At 29.2% G+C, this 14,693-nt stretch overlaps 1 protein-coding gene across 1 annotated transcript; it reads right to left on the bottom strand.

Annotated features, from left to right (window-relative positions):
* Window positions 1-398: 398 nt before the first annotated feature.
* LOC114755363 (L-ascorbate oxidase-like) lies at window positions 399-6,503 on the bottom strand. The gene is made up of 5 exons (XM_028944242.1): window positions 6,189-6,503; window positions 5,586-5,678; window positions 5,038-5,250; window positions 3,532-3,726; window positions 399-1,519 (listed from the first exon to the last, which is right to left on the bottom strand). The coding sequence occupies exons 1-5, from the start codon at window positions 6,456-6,458 to the stop codon at window positions 554-556; spliced, it is 1,737 nt and encodes a 578-aa protein (XP_028800075.1). The 5' UTR covers window positions 6,459-6,503; the 3' UTR covers window positions 399-553.
* Between the last annotated feature and the right edge of the window lie 8,190 nt (window positions 6,504-14,693).

The raw sequence follows: 14,693 nt of genomic DNA, 5'->3' as shown, positions 1-14,693 counted from the left end.
ACCATTCTTTGAAGCATTTTGACTAATTTGAATAGATTAAGGAAGCTTGTTAAGTTAATTATTTGTAATAAATAGGTGTTGTCTCCTCCAAAATACACTTGCTAATCAAGTGTATTAGCTTTAACATTTGATGAAACTTTTAGCATGAGCAACTATTACATAGATCACTTTAGGAAAAAATAAATAAATATGAAAGACAAAATGGATTGAAGTCTTATATTTAGTACCAAACTAAAAGTCAAACTAGCTCTTATATTAAGAAATGGAAGTAGTACTATACTTTCTAATTATAGATCTAACATATATAACTAACTCCAAAGACTGCATTATTTACACCACTACCCATCTGAGATAGAAAACGTTAATGGATGGCAAAGATGGATGGTACGTGAAGAATAAAGATAAATCTTAATCACTATTATTATAGGCTTTTGAACCCGTTACAATTAGGTCATCAATAATCTCACACTCACTGAACAAGAACAAGGACAAAATTATGAAGGAAAAATTACAACACTACTACATCTCACAAGCACAGAAAATCTCAATAGTCTTAATAGTGATTGTTCTTGTTTATTAGAAATTTGCCTGTATGGCCACAAGTAAGAGCCTCAGTAGGAATTCTCTTCACATATTGAACTCCTTCTGCGAAAATCACACCCATACCCATATGCAAGTGAGGCTCTATATGACAGTGGAAGGCCCAAACTCCTGGGTTATCTGCCTTAAACCTAAGGACAGTCCAACCATGAGGAAATATAACTGCCGTATTTCTCAATGGAGGATTCTTCAAGTTCATTATCCTCTTCATATCTTCGTCCTTAAACTTTCCTTCTCCATACCCTAAAACCCAGAAATCATGTCCATGTAAATGCCAAGGGTGGATCTCACTATTATTCGCACTCAACATATTTGCGTTCTGTAATATCACATCCACCACTTCATCTTTTTGAAACATGTACACCCCATTTCCTGTTGTTGAATTAGAGTTTTTTGGTGGCATCGTGATGTCATAATCCTCCGGGAAGGTCATTGGCGGAGGTCGCTGCTCGAATGCGTTCTTGAGGTTGAACTTGATAGCACCTAGGTATGGTGTTGGAGGGAGGGTTAAGGAGACATTGTTGATGGACCATTTGATGAATCCATTGATTCGATTTTGTGTGTTGAGAAGGAGAACTCTTTTGTTTGAGTACTTTGGAGGCTGTGGGGTTCCCATTAGGGCAAGGATTTTCTTAGTGAAGGCTTTGCTTCGTTCAAAATCGTTCCAAAGAGGAGTCACTGGAGGTGGAATTATAGGATATTGTGAGGCAGAGATAGTTTTGTAGTTTAGGATTGTTAGGGCTTGAGTTGTGTCAGGTTTTCGGCCTCGAACTCCAACCGAGACCCAATAGTTTTGGTGAGGGTTTTGGTCAGTGGTTAGGAGGACGGAGTAGCTCTCACCAGAGTATATGTCGATGTCATCCACGGCAAACGGCTGCACATAGTTGCCGTCAGCTTCCACCACCACCAGTTTGTGATTCTAGAGAAATAATATATGATAATTTGGTTAGATGATGAAATTTGTTAGTCATTTTTGCCAGAAACTAGATAGCCAGATGATGAAATTAGAGAGTATGTAAGTAATGTGATTTTAAAGAACAAGATGCACGTGTATTCATATATCAACAAAATAAAAACAAACTAGAATTAAACTTTAGATGATAATTGGATAAGAATTTATGCAAGTATATAATGAAGCATTTCTGATAATGCAAAGTTATTCTAAATTTGAAAATAACCCAGAGAATTTCATTCTTTTTCTTAAAATTTTATATTTCTTTTTATGATGGATTAATTATACATCAATATTAGTGTCTCAAAAAATCAATATTAATATTAATTACTATTATATAGAATATAAAAAACCCATAAAATTTAATGTTGTTTTCACATAGAATCTAATTTATTAAAGTGATAGAATCTAATTTATTAAAGTGGAACCAAAAGAAGTCTAAAATAATGCAAATGACAACCAAAATAAACGACAATAAAGTTAGATCCAGACTTCGGCCTCCAAGCTCATCAACAAGTAAGTTCTGTCCTGCCTTAACATTGGGCCCAGTACATATTTTTTATTTATTTTATTTCAAAAGGCTATGACACGCCTGTAACTCAAATTGTGTTAAAAAAGAAGAAGAAGAAGAAAGTTGTATTTTGACTTTTGAGGCCAAGCTTTCAACTACACTAAATAAAGTTGTATTTTGCATTGGTGTCTGTAATCTTATTGCTTTGACGGATTGAATATATATCTTTCCGGCCCGAAAACAGGTGGGATTAACTCTCGATATCATTGACTTTCTAATAAAGTACATGTGATATGTTTCTTATTTACATTTCTAAGGTACATTGTTGTTATTTTTATAAGTCCATATAATTCAAAAGTTGATATTACATATTTTTTCATTTTACAAGATAAAATATTAATATTTAGTAAATAATACGTATTATTAGAAGTTAATTAAATAATTTGAGTATACTAAAAAATTAAAAATTATTTAATTTTAACAAATGTAACGTGATAAAATATTTTTATGCAATATTAAATTATAAATCTGTTTATAAATTAAATAAATTAGTTTTAAAAAAATTATATATGTAAGAGAAAAAAAAGTCTTCAATAAAAAATTTTATGTATGAAAATGACATAAATCAGAGTAAGCAAATCTGTCTTTTCAGTAAAATTTTCAATGACAATGACAGATTAATTTTCAATCTTGTTGAGTATTGTGTCAAATCTACGTTGAAATAATTAATAAATTCCAAACTAAATTATATGTGACTAAACTATACTAGTATCATGATATGAAATCACGGATGATCATTCCTTCTAGATATGTTGACCCTGGTAGATATGTTGACCCTGGCTGTGTCTTTTTGGGTTGGGTACTGTTAGTGACAAGTGACAATACAATAAAGCACTTAATGTGACCACATCGAAGTCAAACACCTAGCAACTTGACTTTCCAATAAATTCTAATCCCACCATTTCAGTAACAATTATGACCTTTTTTACTAATCTATCAATAGTGTGATTTGTTAAATTTTTCCACATAAAAATAGATAAGATGAAAATATAGAAAAAAATAGATACTTTCCACGTGCATTGCATGTGAATGAAATATATAGGCACTTTAGCATGATTAATGTAAATTTAAAAATTAATCTATCTTTTTTATTCTAAATACAATTCATTTCTAACTAATTCATACGTACCAAAAAAAACCAGTTAAAAATATTAATTATTATCATAGAAATCAAGTGATTTTCAATACTATTCTTATTAACTATTCTAAATTCTAATATCATATTAAATTTTACTCTCTCACATATTGCCTATTAAATATAGGTACATATATGTATTATATACATGGAGGAAAATATTTAATAGTCCTTCAAACTATCAATCAAATATCTAATCAAAATGATTAAAAAAAACCTTTTAAAAAGTGCCCTGTATAAGGATATGATGAGGGGGGAGAGAGATAAACTTACAGAGATGGCAAAGTTGAGGGAAGCCAAGGAAGTGGTACTGGCAATCCTAATTCTGTAGGTCTTGTTTGGGAGAACATGAAGAACCTGAGGAGCACATTCTTCCCCTCCTTTGAAGTTACATTGAGGAAGGCTTGTGTTCATAAATTTGGCCCCCAATGAACAATTGAATTGTCCTCTTCCATTGATCAGCAATGTCTACAATAATGAATTCAACTCATAATTTATGTTATCCAAACAAGACTTGGGCCACCCAAAGTATAAATTTTTGCTACAATTACATATTATACCAACTTCTCCTAATTTTTGCTGAAATTAAGCAAATCTCTATTCTACTTTCACTTGATAGGACTGATTTGTGTATAATTTCATTTTTGAGGTGACATTTAAATGATTTCAGATAAAAACAAGTATGACTAATCCAATATATTCAAAAATTAATTAATTTTACAAGTCTCCACCGATCAATCTAAGAGAGTATATAATAATTTGCCGACTTGAAGATTGTGTTGCTTCATGAAAGTAGGGGACAAAGTTCAATGATACCTAAATTAAAAAACCATATCAGCAATTATTTTAATTTTACTATTGAGTGTTCAGCAAGATTTCGATCTGCAACTTTGGAATCTAATTCTTCGAGTTCAAATTATTCCTCTTTATTTTATGTTTCCTATCACATGGACCCAAGGGACGACACATACATTAATAATAAAAAACTAGAGTTTTAATATTTAAAATAACAAGTAGGCCAGATCATGTATTATGTGTTTTATATATAAATTTTGAATATGAAATCTTAATCTCCTTATAAAACTACGAACTTAACAAAGAAGCCTAGAAACTACTTTTAGTCTCCATTAGTGTGTGTGAGATGAGGAAGTCAAGAAATGAATAGTGATAGATAGACGAACTATGAAATTCATTCTTTAGAAGGTAACTTCAAAAGAAAATTGTTTTTTTTTAAATTTTTAATTAATTTATCAAGATTTTGTAAAAATATATATGTATAAATACAAAAAAAATAATTATGAAAATACCTGAAAACCCTTATTGAAATAGTTCCACCTACATAAATGGAAAAGGAAAGCTATGCATATACACACTCTCTCTTGTTGAAAATGAGTCATCTAGCACATTTGTACACTTATTCAAAATGAGTCATTCTCTAATAAAAAGAATCAAAGCATGCATCTTAATTTAATCTTGTTCATTTATAGAATGCAAGGAGGGTGGCTACTTTTAGAAAAAGAAAAACTATGCGCATATACGCGCACACTTTCTCTCTCTTCTTTTTCCTTTATAACTCACGCTCTCATTATATATATATAGAGAGAGAGATTTCGAACTCGCAATCCCATACTTTAAAATGTGGGCATGGTGGCATTTGAATAGGATCGCATCCTCTCTCATACTCATTTTTCTATTTTATTTTTCTACATCTCTCTTTTTCCTTTTGATTAAAAAAAAAAGAAAAAGATATTTGTATGTGTGAGGACGATTAATTATTACCTGGGGTTCACCAATCCACTTGAAAGGATTAGAGGAGAGGCCAACTTCTTGTTCATGAGTACTTTTATGCCACCAATCACTGAGCAACAAGTTGAATTCTCCATCATAGTGAAATGGTTCTTTCTGTCCCTTTGGCAAATCCACTATAAGCGATCCATACAGCCCTGCTGCTCTTTGCATGCCTAAGTGTCCATGATAGAAATATGTCCCAGCCTGCACCAAATCATTATCCCCCCTTGGATTAATTATGTTATATATTAACTAGTTACCCCACAACTCTAAAATTCCAATACTTAAATTATATATGAACTAAAACATAAATAAATCCCTCTCAATACAACGAGAGAGATAGATACATGATCGTAATGATTCGATTGCTTTTGACATGTAGATCATGTAAAAGTGGAACACATCATTATATATATCTATCTCCACTCTTCGGGTAAAATCACTTTAGTTAAAGATTCAAAGATAATAAAACCAACTAATTAAGAGATTAGATGGAAATAATAATATAGCTCAATGTGTGTGTTTGTGTGTGTAATTACCCTATCAACTTTGAATCTGTAATGAAATGTCTCTCCTGGGTTGATAGCACACTGGGATATGGAGGCTGTTCCATCAGCCCATGGTGTTCCCACCTGCACAAACAAAACATAAATAAAATATTGAGGAACATTAAACTAAACTTTCCCCCCCAATCACTCATAGTTTGATGTTCAAAGGTTGGGTTTACATCGTTTTTATATTGTTGCTTTATATATATATATGTATATATATAATATTTAGCCCTCCATTACTGACCGTTGCTTTCAGAAATTTTATTGTTACAAATTATTTCCTATGTATTTATGTACAATATAAAATTTACATCCGAAAAGCTGCAACCTATAGATCTAGGTTTAAATATTCTCTTTTCTATTCATCTCCATCCAAATTACACACCTAGCCACCTTTTTCATCGTTTTATACATTCACGAGTGCTTGTTGTTAGTGCCAGAGAGAGAGAAACGGCTAGCTTCTAAACGAACACTCATGTAACAACGCTGCAAAATTCAAAAACTCTTACTATTTTATATAGCTCTCCCTTCCAATAAATATATGTGTGTGTGTATGCACGCTTGTATATGTATGGGGTATCAGAAACTAACCTGTCTAATTCCATGCCAGTGAATGACGGTTCCCTCAGTGAAAAGCTTGTTGGTGAGAGCGATGTCGAGGATGTCGCCGGCCTCGGCGAGGATGGTCGGGCCGGGGAACTGGCCGTTGATCCCCATCACAACATGCTCCAAGCAGTCCACATTCTTATAAATGTACTCCACATCGAACTGGTAATGCCTCACCCTTGCTTCTGCTGATGACTCAAACAATAATAAACACATCAAAACGCACCATAGCATCACAGTTTTGAAGCCCTCCATTGTCGTTTTGGTGAAGGGAGCTCAAGCTCCGAGAGAGCCTGAGGAGGACGAAGAAGAGGAAGGAAGAAGAAGTTATGCGATGAAAGAACATGAAATGGAGGCTTATATATTTGAGAACTCGAGGACCTCATTGAAACTTTTGCTCTGTATGCCTGTAATGATTGTAAATATTTAATTTTTTTTGAAAATTTTTGTGGAAATAGAGTTATTATTTTATGGACACATGGGCTGTATGAAATAATGATAACTTTGTTTCTGAAGGCAAAGCCTTTCACGTGCGGCATTGCTTGATTGGCGTGCTTATCTAGTGGATTTGTTCAAATAACATTTTGACAATAGTGTTAAAGTTGTGTGAATATTAAAATATATATACACCAGATATTTATGTTATTTAGAGATAGATGAAAAGTAGAAGAAAAAAACTAAAAAATTTCACGATGAAAGTGCGTTTTTATATCTTTTTAACTTTTGGTTTGATTCTAATCTCTTAATTTTATAAAGTGCTTTTTCAATCCTCCAACACCAATATAGTTAGTTTCATTACTAAAAAATGTAAAAATTGAAAGTTTAGATATTAATAAGACATCATCAAATATTAGCATATTTAGGTTCCAATAAAGGTTGGATTGAATGGAAGAATGGAAGAATGGAAGATGCTCACAACGTGGTGAATTAAAACTTAAATCCCCACTATAGGTTTAGTACTAACGGTGCTTCGAATAGAATTGTCTTTGATAGGAGGTTAAAATTTTATATATGTTTACATACTTTATAAAATTAAACAGTGACCAAACTAAAATTTTACACAAAATCAGGAGTAAAAGTGTATTTTTATTTAATTTTAATAAATCACGTATCATCTCAATATCAATGAATATTTAGTATAAGCTCAAAAAAAAAAGATAACATTTAGTGAAAAAAACAAATTAGACAACTCATATTTTCGACTTTAGTATGATCTACGACACCTACCTAATTTATTAAAGAAAAATAAAGAGAAGCCATCATTGACAGATAAAAAGTAATGATGTTCCAAATCCCTCATTTTCTCACCTAATCACATCCTTTATGTTTTTATATATTAGTTCATTCCAAAGGTTACTCCTGGACTATGTCAAATCGTTTGAGTCATATTTGTTGTTCCCTAGCTAGTTACTGTTTTATCCGATGTTATATTAATATTCTTCAATATAATTTGCATGCATGTTTTATCCGATGTTTTATCGTTGTGAGAACGAGGGCCAGAAAAAAAAATCGTTGTAAGAATAATATTAGAAGCACCAAAAAATTGAAATCCTATAATAAATTTACACTAAAAATTTATTTTAATTGTATGTATACTGGAATTCTTTGGTATAAATATAGAAGAAAAATACACGTTTTGAATAGGCGATAATTTGATTATGTGATTGATAATTCCAAGATGAATTATTGAGAACTTATAATTTAACATAATATTTTATTATTTTTGGGTTTTTCCATAGCTTAATAGTTCATTGTTTATTCGTATATACACTCCCCGCCATTTAATAAACATAATACATAAGTGTTTAACTGATATCCCTTTTCATATTATATAGTTGGTTTTAAAAAAAGTTATTTTTTAAAAATATTCATCCTTAATGATTTTTCCATGCCTTAATTATTTTTTTTAAAAGAAAACTCCTATTTAATTTGGAATAGATTTAAAATTAAAAAAATATTCAGATAAAAAATCTGCATAATTTTAACAACTGTATATTATATTTGAGAACGGATGGAGTATCTTTATTTTGTACTCTTTATTATCATTAATTTGTATGATTGATTTATTATTTTCGTTGTTTGATAAACTTGGATGATTGATTTTGGCCACACATAACATTTAATTTCTCCCTGATTAATCCTCGGCCACATGAGTTGTTGTACCATATATAATATATTAGTAGTATAATAGCACGTGAACTAATGTTCTCGATTAATCCTTTTGTCCACTTAATTAATCCTAGTATTGATTCATTGCTATTTTTAATTGAGTACTAAAATATTATTCTTTCTTGGGGTTCATGTACTTTTAATTGTCTTTTTTGGCACATGTACTTTTAATTATATTATATGGAATACAGCCTGTTTTCTCTATACAAGAATGTGTGTGTGTGTGTGTGTGTGTGTAAATGGACCTCACGTGTCTGCGATGCAAAAATGAATCTCTCTTAATGGTCGGTCTATAGTGATGTAAAATAATCCATATGGATATGCTATATATATATATATATATATATATAAGATTCCATTTTCAAAAAATTATAATATATATTACCTCGAATTCTTAATATAAGAGTTAGTTTGGCCAAGGTTGTCAAACTCTGAATTTAACTAAACTCGTGATAATGATGTAAACTCGGATCGTAAACTCGTAAGTGTTTACTTTTATTAATAAACTGATATTAAAAATATATAATCAAATAATTAATATATAAAAAATGGGAACAATTTCATTTAAATATATTTTAAATTTAAATAATTAAAATTATATATATCAATGTTCATAATGTATCATTTCAACAAAGAAATTTCTATAAAAATCATATATAAAGTCGCTAAAAATAATCAGATTCAAAAATTTAGCACGAGTTTAAGAACGAGTTGACACGATTTTGTAAGATAAAAACGTAAAAACGGTAAACTCGGTAAATGAACTCGTAAGTTTAACCGAGTTTATGGTTATCACGAGTTTAAGAACGACTCGACACGATTTTGTTAGCTGAAAACGTAAAAACGTTAAACTAGGAGAGTCAACTCGCGAGTTTGACAATAGTGAGTTTGGCATTCAATTTAATTCTAAATATAAGACTCCAATTTACTATATCTCTCATATTTAAACATTTTTTTAAAATAGTCCTTGTAGTAGTTGCTCATATCAAAAGTTTCATTAAATGGTAGATCTAATTAATACATATGATTAGTAAGAATATTTTAAAAAAGACAATATATATTTATTATAAATAACTAACTTAGCTAATTTTTTTAATCTATTTAAATTAGTCAATTAGTTTTTATATTAAAAAATGAAAGTAATATAATATTTTTGAAGAAATTTTCAGGAAAAAAGCTTCGTAATTTTGACTCACTTTTCAATTTTTTTTAGCTTTTTCGTAAAGTAAAGAAATACAAATTCATGCATAGGTTTACTTAAGTAGGCTTTTCATTCGTTGGACAAAGTCTATAAATCATACTTCATAGTAGTATTTGTTGATTAACATTGCATATGTTTGTGTGTATATAGTCACACAACCTCTCATATTTAATATAAAACGTAGTTAACTAATTTAAAAAAATTAAAAGAGTTACTAAATTACTTTGAAGTATTTATATTTATTATTTTTCTCTAATCTAATTTGACTCATTTACAATTTGATATATGATTTAATGATACACATAAGTATTTTAGAGAAATCATGTAACATATGCAATCATTTAAAAGTAATTTAATATCTTTCATAATCTTTTTAAATTAGTTAACTAAAGAACCAAAAGTAGTATGTATCAATAGTCAAAGGCATGTCATTTAAAGTCCACTATTAAATCTCGAGAAAAGTGGGGCAAATTTTCATATTAAAAATTTTATTAGTGAGAACAACTTGACAACTTTTTATGCACACAAAATATTAGTGTTATATTCTAAAAATTTTATACACACTAGATACTTTGATTTAAGTCTTTCTTACAGATTAAAAAAAAAATTGTTTATATGCCCTGTTTGTAAGCAGGAAACTGAGAGGAAGGAAGTGAAAGTAGAAGTGAAATTGGGATATTTATTTGTTTGTTGGACTGAAAGTCAGTTCGCTGGAACACCCCCGGAACTGGACTACTTTTATAGAACTCAGAATTTTTAGACTATTATATCCTTAATAATTTAACATATTTCCAGCTTTGTCCTTTTCTTTTATACCCCATTCCATCTTCTCCTCCTACCTCAACGAGCCTTCTCCGGCGTTCAGCGTCGCCACCTTCCGCAATCTCAGGTGTCCCCATCTCCCACCTTCTGTCGTTGCTCATGGCTCTAGCATGATTTTCGTTCCATTTAGATTGTAATTTTTGCCCAAGTTTTGTGTGGTTTTGACTGCGCCTTTCTCAAAGTGTTCTTTGATGGCGGTGGTTGTATGTGGTGAAGCCTTTTTTTTTGGGGTATTTTAGTATTTTCATTTTTTTTTGGGACCAGAAACTGAAGGGAAAACCAAGTATTTTCATATTAAAAATACATATTTTAATTAAAAATTATATCATACTTCCATCAACTTGCCAAACATGTTTTAAAACTCCTACTTCTATCAAAAGCTCTTCCACTGTACCAAATGAGGCATAAATGTATTGAATCAAATCCCAAGCTTAGTAATCGAATGGAAAAAATAAATTGAAGAAGAATAAAAAATATTACCAAGTTGAAATATTTTAACGATAAAATTATTTTCTTTTCATTTATTCAATCAACGAGGTACACGGATTCGGAAAAGGGATATTTAATTACTATTTATAAATATAATAATCAATGATGAATTTAGCTTTAAGAAAATATCCCAGCTTTGGCGCATCACGTTTGCACCGTCACATTCAAGTCAATAAAATAAAAGATGTGACCACCACATTGCCACAATCCTATGCACGTCTTGTGAGTTGTATCTCACTAACAACATAATGTCACTTTTATAATTATTATCTTTTATTTGTGTGATAATTGTGTATTATTGCTCATGATTCTTTTTCGTCAGCTTCTCCATAACTTTTGCTTTAATTAATGGTTTGATTAATGTCATTTCTTATTTGGAACAATTGGTTGTACCCAAGGTAGCATCTCCTAAATAGCATTAATTAATTGCTAATGACCAATAATTGAGTCCACGCAGCTTACTGTTTAATAATAAAGTTACGTATTTGAAGAGTTTATTTTTATATGGTCATATTTATAAGGCAAAGCAATTGTGTTTTTCTCTTATTTATAAGTCATGTTATTAAATTTTTCATATGAGTGTGGAATTATACCATTTATTTATTATTTATGAGAACTAGCTATTAAATTATACTCCTCTAATCATATTTGTAAACCACTCCAAGCATGTCTCACTAGAATCAAGATATATCTTAAACCTCATTTTGTCTTAAAATTTGATAATCTTTTAACTTTATTATTACTTAATATATGCATTTTTTAATAAAGGTTAAAATGATACATTTACATAAAAAAATTTAAATGATGTAACTTATGAATAAGTCCCAAAAAATCACTTATTTATAAAAATATATATTTATTTTCTTAAAATAATACTTTAATCATTTCAAAGTGGATTAATGTTTTACTTTAGGATGGAATGCAATAAAAACATTCATAGCTCATGATCATCTACACTATGCATATAAAATCTAAATAAGATTTAGTTTATGATTGCATAAAATAAAAAGGTAATTGCCTTTTTTTCTCACAAAGATTTTTTTTTTTAGTAACCACAGGTGTCCTCTTATTGGGAACAATCCTGTTTAAGGCATTATTAGACACTAAATATAAGCATCTCTCATAATTAGGATTTGAATCTTAGTTTATTATATTGTGAGGAGCTAGTCTTTTTAGCCAGACAAAACCCCTATTGGTCATGCACATTGATGCTCAAGACAAAGGTTACTCTAGTCAAAATAAAATATAAATATACCCTATTTACGTCTTTTGTGGGAGATACAAGAAAAATACGGAATTTATAAATTCTTCTTAATTTTTATTACTTTTGTTGATGCATGAAAATAAAAGCATTAAAGCATACACTATTTACCTTGTTCGAGTATATTATTAAATTAATATATTTATCCCTCCTATTTCGAATTTATTTGTATATATTATTATTTATTTATTTATTTTCCTTCGTATAAATATAATGGAGCATGGTACTTTCGATCTCCAATTATTATTTGTCAGCGCGCATGCTTTAATCTATCTTCAACCCATCTAGGAGCTTCGACTTCATTTTATTTATACATTTATTCATATCATTGATACTCGTTTTGAAAAGAAAAACTAGTTAAAATTAATCACTCTCATTGAATATGTCCATGTTTTCAATTATTTTCGCAAATTGCGCTTCTTCAGTATAGTTTACTAAACTAGCACTTCCTTCAGTCCTAAACTCCTAATTATAAAGCAAAGTTTCTTTAATCCGATATATATATATATATATATATATATAGCAAAGATATGGAGTTTATATATATTTTTTCTCAGTCATGCAGTCCCTTTATTTATTGTTGTTCTCGTTATTTTTCTATGAGTTTGAGAATGCTAAGTTGCCAACCATCATCCCTTATCCTATGTTTGGTATGAGAGAATTGAAGGAGAGGGCAGAAAAAATTTTAAGCTCAATTTTAAAAATTAGAAAAGAGAGATTATAGTAAAAAAAAAAAATACAAGGTAAAAGAACAAGCAAAATTAACTTAAAATTTTTAAGCCCACTTCTTTAATTTTTTAAATTGAGCTCATTAAATTTTTTTTGCCGTTTCCCTTCATTTTGTTTCCCTCATGCCAAACGGAAAAAATTGTGAAGCACTAGTAGTTAACTTTGTCCCATGATTAAATTTGGAGGAAGTATATTCTTTATGTAATTAAAGATACTTAAAAAAATTAATTAATACTTTTAACAATATGAAAAGTCTATTTAAAAAAGGAAAAATGGGACAAAAATTTTCCTTGTTAAAAACTTTAGTAGTAAGAAGGATCTAAATTAGAGTAACTATATTTTATGTATATAAAATTTGTTAATTGATACTTTCTATATATAAAAATTTATTACATCTTGTTACCAATAAAATTTCTAATGGCAAGCTATACACCTTTTTTTTTTTTAAATATAAAAGCACTTTTTAAAAAAGTTTCCTATAAAAAGGATAGAGGGAATATTTTTATAATAACCTCAACATATGATATGTTACCAGGATGAGAGACGGTGGTTTCAGTATTACTTTTTCAGAGACATCATTATCTTTTATTACAGTCAATATTTGAGGCCGCATATATTTTTTTTTAATTTCAATATCGTTCAAATGGTTCCAAGAGGCTTCTATTTTGGAAGTTTTGACTACTACAATCATTCAAGACAAATCATTCATGTTGAAACTAAATATATAATCGATGAAGTATTCAAATATTTCATAAGCTTTTGTTAGCCTTTTTGGTCATATGAAATCTAGACAGGACTTTAAGGTCAAAAAAATCTAGACAGTATCACCAACCTTTCAGCTTTAATTTAACAAATCACAAGGTTCGTGAACCAAGAAAAAAATTGAATTGAATAACATTAGATTGCTTAAGAATAAGTCATGAGGTTCTAAATTGAATTTATTTCCCCTCAAAATCTGAATTTTTTATTTTAAACTGAAATTTGATATTATTTTCATAAATATTTCTAATTTATATTAATATTGATTAAGTTATTATTACTGAGCATTTTATTTTTGCTGAGAAATTGAGAACATAATCATTCACATAATAACATATGTAATATATACCCTCACATACTAAATGTCCTGAAATGTAGGAGTTATAAATAATTTATTTGTAGAGATGGAAAAAACTAATTAAATTAATTATTTGTTAAAAATGCATTGATTTCTGTAAAGTAATTGAATATTACTCGCTTAATAAAAAATCTCTTAATATGTACATTTAATAAAGAAAATTTAAAAAATTTTATAAATTTCAAAAACAAAATAATTAAGATATTACATTAATAATTGAAATAAACCTTCATTAGCTCTTCTGTTAAAGGCCTCAACAGTAAAATATTTAGAATATCCTTTATTTTATTCACATAATTATTCACCATATCCTTGCCATAGAGCTACACCTTAGGTTAGAATATGTAATAGCCTCTTTTTTTTTTTTTACCTGAAATATGAGAGCCATTTTAAAGTCTAATAATAAACGAAGTACAAATTTTGGTCCACTTACACCAACCATGCATGCATCAATGTACTAATTACTATAATTAATATTAATAAAAGAATTTCATCATAGAAATTAGATAAAGGACAAGATAATATGACACATCAAAATGTGCTAAATTTGTTAAACATCTTGTAATTTAGGGGCATTAATGCTTTCTTCTGACTAAAATATCAGATCCTTCGGCCAAAAAAAAAGCTGGAGGTCCTTAGTAGCTGCTTTATTTTATTTTATTTTATTTTTTAAAGTCTAAGTTAGAATACAGAAAAAGTGAA

Source organism: Neltuma alba, unplaced genomic scaffold (assembly GCF_004799145.2).
Source record: "Neltuma alba isolate B1F8T4 unplaced genomic scaffold, ASM479914v2 tig00010254_pilon, whole genome shotgun sequence".
NCBI classification, from domain to species: domain Eukaryota; kingdom Viridiplantae; phylum Streptophyta; class Magnoliopsida; order Fabales; family Fabaceae; genus Neltuma; species Neltuma alba.
The sequence above is the reverse complement of the archived record's forward strand: the minus strand, read 5'-3'. Positions and strand labels throughout refer to the sequence as shown.

Bases quoted from the DNA above. Each gene is read 5' to 3' on its own strand.
- LOC114755363 (XM_028944242.1), bottom strand. From the start codon at position 6,458: ATGGAGGGCTTCAAAACTGTGATGCTATGGTGCGTTTTGATGTGTTTA. The intron at 5,679-6,188 runs GTTAGTTTCTGA...TTGTTTGTGCAG, and splicing joins ACTGGCATGGAATTAGACAG to GTGGGAACACCATGGGCTGA. The intron at 3,727-5,037 runs GTAATAATTAAT...TCATTATTGTAG, and splicing joins AGTGGATTGGTGAACCCCAG to ACATTGCTGATCAATGGAAG.